We start from the raw sequence: 6,937 nt of genomic DNA on the forward strand, positions 1-6,937 counted from the left end.
CAGTGAATGGTGGATTGGGTAGGAAAATATAGATATATACAAAACGAACAGTCTCAAAGAAGAGGTGATATAGAGATTTATTATCGCAAGAATGTCCATATGGACAAGTGACCTGTGACTATAGACTGACAACTACACATAAGAGGTCTCTAACACTATGAATCTGGCACCTACTTTTAAGAGGCCTCTGATACTATGAGACTTAGGATGTGTTTAAATTGCAATCAGAGGGTGTGAATGCAGCTTGTATAGATATACTCAAACTAGCTTTAATCTAGCTAGTTTCGGTATCAGAGTAGGGAAGACATGGCAGCATGTGCTTCAGCATGGGCTAGCCCTGTGAGTAATTACCCAGGTTCTGAGTTGGCTTGTACAACTGGCACTGAAACCCATGTTGCCATGGCGTCACTGCTTTGGTACCCAAGCTAGATAATTAAAGCTAGCTCTGGTATGTCTACTCAAGTTGCAGTTATACCCCATGCTTGCTGTATAGATATACTCACTGTAGAAACTTTGCTGTCATTCTTCCCATCCCTTACATTACTCACAAGGTGCTTCTTCACTTTGATCTCGTTTCATGCATCCACCTTCTCTACTAGCATAGGTGAAGTGCAGTACTGCACATCATGTCTTGCAGTTTGGCAACAGTTATTATGATACTGAAAATTACTTCATAGCAGTGTGAATAGCAGTAGGATAAACCTTGGTTCCCCTTAGCCATGACCTGGTCTCTTAGCAGTGCTGGTTGCAAAACAGGAAAATGATTTCCTGAATATTTTCTACATTGTTTTCATTTTGCAGGCTTCCATTTTCAGAAATTCTTTCTGCAATGTTTTAGTGATTTTTTAAAAAAAATCAAAATCATGATTTTGTATTGCTTCTTGAGAACTAAGGCTGGTCAGATTTTTTTTCCTTGCAGAAAATTTCAACAAAAATGAAGGGAAAAAATCATTTGTATCAAAACTGTCAATGGACAATGTTGTCTCTTTATTGAAAAAACAAAAGTGAGTCAGAAACTCTCCATGGAAATTGCCATTGCACCTAAAACCAAATTTTCTGTTAAAATTTTTTTTTTGACAGAAACTATACAACCAGCTTTACTGCAAACTATTCCCCCCCTCTTCCCAGCAAACAAACACTAGAGAGAACAACTTTGATTAAATAATGTTCTGGGAAATCTTTTTGGCTCAGTGTTTTGTTTGTAAAAGCCATTTTTAGATTAATATTTTTCATGTGAAAAATGATGCACAGTTCTGTCTCTGAGTGAATAACAAAATCATGTCCCGACTAGAGCAGAGCCAGCTGGTTCAGATAAAATAAGAACCAATCCAAATCTTCATCTCTCTCTAGTGTAATCAAACCTGAACTGACCCAGGTATCCCTATAGTAGCAAGGGCTCCGTAGAAAAAGTAATACAATTTCTTGCTGTATTACTTCCTTTTTCTGAGGAAATTGTCTCCTTTTCTTGCCCCAATCCCATTCTGCAAATTATCCCAGTCCATGTTTCCTGCTGCCATGAGGAATTTGGACCCATAGACTGTGCCCCTCAGCTTCCTGACAAGTTCAAGGAACAGAAACTTTTAATAGTTTTAGTCTAACAGTCTAATGGTCTATTTTTAGATCTTGTCTGTTGTCCTTTGAGTAAAGCAGAAGCTGGTGTCAGTATATAGCTGGTTTCTTGGGGCAAAGTTCAGGAGTTGTAAAAATCTACAAAAATACTGTACATTTTTGGGGAAAAAAACAAGTAAAACATCCTCCTAATTCTTCTACATAAGAACAAACCAAGGTCCCGATCTTGCAGCTAGTTGTGTGTGGGCAGAGCCATTGAAGACTGTAAGTGCAGAGCTCCACGGAATTCACTGGGGTTCACCAGGGCCCAGGGGTCCACCTGCAGGCATCGCATCTCAAAATTGGAGCTTAAGGCCCTGATCCCACAATCAGAACCATGTGGATGGACCCTTGTACCAGTATAGAGTTTCAGTGAATTCAATAATGAACCCTCAAAAGAGAGAGATTGAGAACATTTGGAAAACCATCACAGGTATTTGGGGGAGGTCAGTAATAAGTTACCTCTAGAGATGTCTAACAGTTCACTTGAAGAAGTACTAGCAATCAATGAGAAATCTTTCCACTGACAGGTTTTTAACAAGGCTTTCAAAGCAATCTACCCCAACAATACAGGTCAGCACAGGTGGATTTACTGTCTGAAGTTGATCCAGCTTGGCAAGGGTTAGTCCATTTTTTTAAAGAATAATTTTATTTTGTCTTCTGTAGTGTCATCTGATTGTGACTGGATTTTTAAGATTAACAAACCAGACAGCGATGCTGTAGTTTAATTAAGGGTATAAAGTTTTAGTGCTCTCTGATGTGACTCGAGCAAGTATAACCTATAGGAAAAAGTTCTGGATCTTTCAACCAGAAATAAAACATATCAATGGAGAATTTGGAGTTTTATATTCTTCTCACTATTGGATTAAGGGGAATAATTGAGGTTTATTTTGTGATCCCTATGAAGGTGCAGACCTTCTGAGGGAGAAACTGGCTAAACACTTTAGTTATTTTTCTGCGTTTAAAACAATATTAGGCAGGGCTGATGAGAAAAGATACTTAGGGACACCTCCTAAATCTAGATTAAATCTAGAATAAAATCACAATAAATTGGGACAAAGGGAAAGATGCCTGAGCGTAGTTCTATTCTATTTCACTTTATTGACACCCCTAAATCTGATTCAACTACTAAATTGTTACTACTTCTATAAATGATGGGGAGAGAAGTCAGAAGAGAGCTCCTCATATAAAGCTCGAATGTTATGAGCTGGCCCCATCTTACCTGAAATTGCCGAAGTCCATTCAAATCCAAGTTGTTTCTTGATTCCATTCTGGCTGCCCTCTTCTGACCCAGTGCATTATGTTATACCCTACAATCCATGCAGTGCAAGACTTGCATCATCCATGGAATAACTTCTGCCAAGATAAGGAGAGACAAGGTGGGTGAGGTAATATCTTTCACGGGTCCAGCTTCTCTTGGTGTGAGAGACAAGTTTTCGAGCTTACACAGAGCTCTAAAATCCTGGGATCAACACTGAATACAAAAATGAGAAAAGAAGAGAAATACAGGTTAACACCCTGGTGTCTGAAAATGGCTTACCAGCCTGTTAAAAGCACCCTCAGTGCCACAGACAGATGCCCTAAGTCAGTGGCTTTCAACCTGTGGTCTGCAAACTATGTCTAAGATTTCTAAAGGGATCTGCACCTCTATTCAAAATTTTGTAAGGGTCTGCAAATGAAAAAAGGTTGAAAACCACTGGCCTAAATCCTCTAGTACAGGCTGATGTGGCAATGTCTGTCTTAAAAGAGTGAGTACCCCAAAGCATTGTGTGTGGTAATGAGACGGGCATTGGAAGGCTGTCTAAGGCCTGGTCTACACTAGGCGTTTATGTCGAAGTTAGCGCCGTTACATCGAATTAACCCTGCACCCGTCCACACTGCGATGCTATTTAGTTCGACATAGAGGTCTCTTTAATTCGACTTCTGTACTCCTCCCCGACGAGGGGAGTAGCGCTAAATTCGACATGGCCATGTCGAATTAGGCTAGGTGTGGATGGAAATCGACGCTAATAGCTCCGGGAGCTATCCCACAGTGCACCACTCTGTTGACGCTCTGGACAGCAGTGCGAGCTCGGATGCTCTGACCAGCCACACAGGAAAAGCCCCGGGAAAATTTGAATTTGAATTCCTTTTCCTGTCTGGCCAGTTTGAATCTCATTTCCTGTCTGGACATCGTGGCGAGCACAGCAGCACTGGCAACGATGCAGAGCTCTCCAGCAGTGATGGCCGTGCAGTCTGTGAATAGAAAGAGAGCCCCAGCATGGACTGATCGTGAAGTCTTGGATCTCATCGCTGTGTGGGGCGATGAGTCCGTGCTTTCCGAGCTGCGATCCAAAAGAAGGAATGCAAAGATCTACGAGAAGATCTCTAAAGACATGGCAGAGAGAGGATACAGCCGGGATGCAACACAGTGCCGCGTGAAAATCAAGGAGCTGAGACAAGGCTACCAGAAGACCAAAGAGGCAAACGGACGCTCCGGATCCCATCCCCAGACATCCCGTTTCTACGAGGCACTGCATTCCATCCTCGGTGCGGCCGCCACCACTACCCCACCAGTGACCGTGGACTCTGAGGATGGGATACTGTCCACGGCCGGTTCCTCGGACATGTTAGGGGACGGGGAAGATGAGGAAGGAGATGAGGAGGGCGAGGCAGTCGGCAGCTCTCACAACGCTGATTTCCCCGACAGCCAGGATCTCTTCATCACCCTTACAGAGATCCCCTACGAAGCGTCCCCAGCCGTTACCCCGGACACAGAATCTGGTGAAGGATCAGCCAGTAAGTGTTGTAAACATCTAAACATTTATTTTTAACAAAACAGGAATATTAACAATTAAAAGAATGGGTTGTTCATGATTAGTGTGCCCTAGGCGCTTAACGGTTTAGTAAGGGGCAGTGCAAGTTTTGAAAAGAAATCTAGCAATGTCCGGTTTTCAGTGATTGTCCTGCACAAGCTGCTCTACTGTTTATTCCCTGCTACTGCAGCTACAGTAAAATGCGGTCTATGTGTCCGGGGATAGAGCAGTAATCCTCCTGGGACATCTCGATGAAGCTCTCCTGGAGGTAACTTGAAAGCCGTTGCATGAGGTTCTTGGGGAGAGCGGCCTTATTGGGTCCTCCGAAGTACGACACGTTGCCGCGCCACGAGATTATCAAGTACTCCGGGATCATTGCTCTGCACAGCAGGGCGGCATACGGCCCTGGTCTTTGGAGGCTTTCCCGGAGCATTCTCTCTTTGTCGCTCTCGGAGATCCTCATCAGGGTGATGTCGGCCATGGTGACCTGCTTTTAATTAGGTAGGGGAATGTTAGTGTTGGGACTGCTTTCCCGTTCCTTTACAGAACTGTAACCGCTGGTTTGCAGCCACGCGGTGGAGGCGGGAGAGGGGCAGCCGAAAGGGATCGTTCCCGGGGACAGCCGCGAGGGGGTGGGACAGGGGCAGAGTTCCCGCTTGCCGGATTGCTGGCAGCAGGGACTGACATTGATTTAAATGTGAAATGAGGCCAGTGGTAATATAAAAGTTTTAAACTGCCACAAGTGTACGGCTTACCATGTCTGCCTGCAACAGAAATTCCGTTGTGCTGCCTCGCTTCTCAAATGTGCTGTTCAAGACCCCAGGCACTGAATGCGAAGGCCGAGAATTCGACCTTGTGCTGAGTGCGCATGTGAAAGGTGCTGTGCATGGTCTTGTTCACAGAGAAAGACTATGTTCTTTGTTCACAACTACATTTATCTTTCTTAGGAATTCACTCCCTTTTTCCCATTTCCACAGCCCCGTCTGCGACTGTCTCACAACCTAGCCTGGAATCACACTCCCAGAGGCTAGCGCGGATTAGGCGTAGGAAGAAGAGGACACGGGAGGACATGTTCTCTGAGCTTATGGCCTGTTCCCAAGCCCAGGCAGCACAGCAGACCCAGTGGCGGGAGAACTTGACCCGAATGCACCAAGCCAACATGGATCGGGAGGAGAGGTGGCGGCAGGAAGACCAGCAGGCGACTCAAACGCTGCTTGGACTACTGAGGGAGCAAACGGACACGCTCCGGCGCCTTGTGGATGTTCTGCAGGAACGGAGGCAGGAGGACAGAGCCCCGCTGCAGTCCATCTCTAACCGCCCTCCCCCGCCACCAAGTCCCATACCCACCTCACCCAAAGTGCAAAGAAGGAGAGGCGGCAGAGTCCCTGCTAACTCTCACTCCACCCCTGCAGAGAGCTCTAGTAGCAGAAGGCTCTCATTTCCCAAAATTTGAAAAGTTCTTTCCTTCCCGCCTGACAGAAGCCCACGTCCAAGTTTCACCTCCCAATGCCATGTGTAGTTGATAATAAAAAATTTGTTTCTGTTAACTACTGTTTCAATCATGTTCTTTTGGAGGAGGAGGGGAAAGGGGGTTGGTAATTGGACAGGACAGTCTCCTTTGGCAGGGTACATAGTCGGGGGCAGGCACAGCAGCAGGGCACATACACAGTGCAGTGATGCAGTGACTAGTTACCCCGGTTAGTCTGGGAGGTTGTTTTGATGTAATGTTGGGGGGGGGTGGGTTGCTCTGTGACTTTGTGGCGGGGGAGGGCAGTTACAGATCTTAAGCGCCGGTCCTTAGGCAGGATCACAGAGCCACACAGCATGGGATCTGTAACCGTCCTCCCCCTGCCACAAAGTCAAATAGACCCCCCATACACACAGTCAGGAGGGTTGACAGGCTCCGTTGAAACAAGCATCCCACCGCAGCAGAGCCTGTCAATCCTTGAGTTTAGAAGCTGCATTCGCGTCACAACACTACACCCACTCCGCACCACAGTCTGCGTCCCAGTTTTAAAAAATTCCCGCGAAAACAGTATTAAAGAAAACGGTGTGCTTTAACAAAGTAGAACTATTTTTATTTCGACACGTGTGTTGGAAGGGGGGTGAAGGGGGTATGTAACTGGATAGGATAGTCAACATTACCTGGGTAAAGAAATGGGGGCAGGTTTAGCTTCTCAGTACACAAACTATAAAGTCACAGGTTACCCTGCTCACTCAGGAACTTTGCTTTCAAAGCCTCCCGGATGCACAGCGCTTCCCGCTGGTCTCTTCTAATTGCCCGGCTGTCTGGCTGTGAGTAATCACCAGCCAGGCTATTTTCCTCAACCTCCCACCCCGCCATAAAGGTCTCCCCCTTGCTCTCACAGAGATTGTGGAGCACACAGCAAGCTGCTATAACAATGGGGATATTGGTTTCGCTGAGATCACAGCGAGTCAGTAAGCTTCTCCATCTCCCCTTGAGACGGCCAAAAGCACACTCCACCACCATTCTGCACTTGCTCAGCCGGTAGTTGAAGAGTTCTTTTTCAGTG

At 45.8% G+C, this 6,937-nt stretch overlaps 1 protein-coding gene across 1 annotated transcript; it reads left to right on the forward strand.

Moving 5' to 3' along the window:
* Positions 1–3,439: 3,439 nt before the first annotated feature.
* On the forward strand, positions 3,440–5,930 carry LOC135973652 (uncharacterized). Its single transcript, XM_065557847.1, has 2 exons — positions 3,440–4,386; positions 5,381–5,930. Exons 1-2 carry the CDS (start codon positions 3,810–3,812, stop codon positions 5,854–5,856), a joined length of 1,053 nt encoding a protein of 350 aa, XP_065413919.1. The 5' UTR covers positions 3,440–3,809; the 3' UTR covers positions 5,857–5,930.
* The last annotated feature ends 1,007 nt before the right edge of the window (positions 5,931–6,937 follow it).

Source organism: Chrysemys picta, chromosome 1, assembly GCF_011386835.1.
Source record: "Chrysemys picta bellii isolate R12L10 chromosome 1, ASM1138683v2, whole genome shotgun sequence".
NCBI lineage: Eukaryota > Metazoa > Chordata > Testudines > Emydidae > Chrysemys > Chrysemys picta.

Excerpts from the sequence above, each read along its gene's own strand:
- LOC135973652 (XM_065557847.1), top strand. The coding sequence starts at position 3,810 with ATGCAGAGCTCTCCAGCAGTGATGGCCGTGCAGTCTGTGAATAGAAAG. Across the intron at positions 4,387-5,380 it reads ATCTGGTGAAGGATCAGCCA|CCCCGTCTGCGACTGTCTCA; the intron begins GTAAGTGTTGTA and ends CCATTTCCACAG.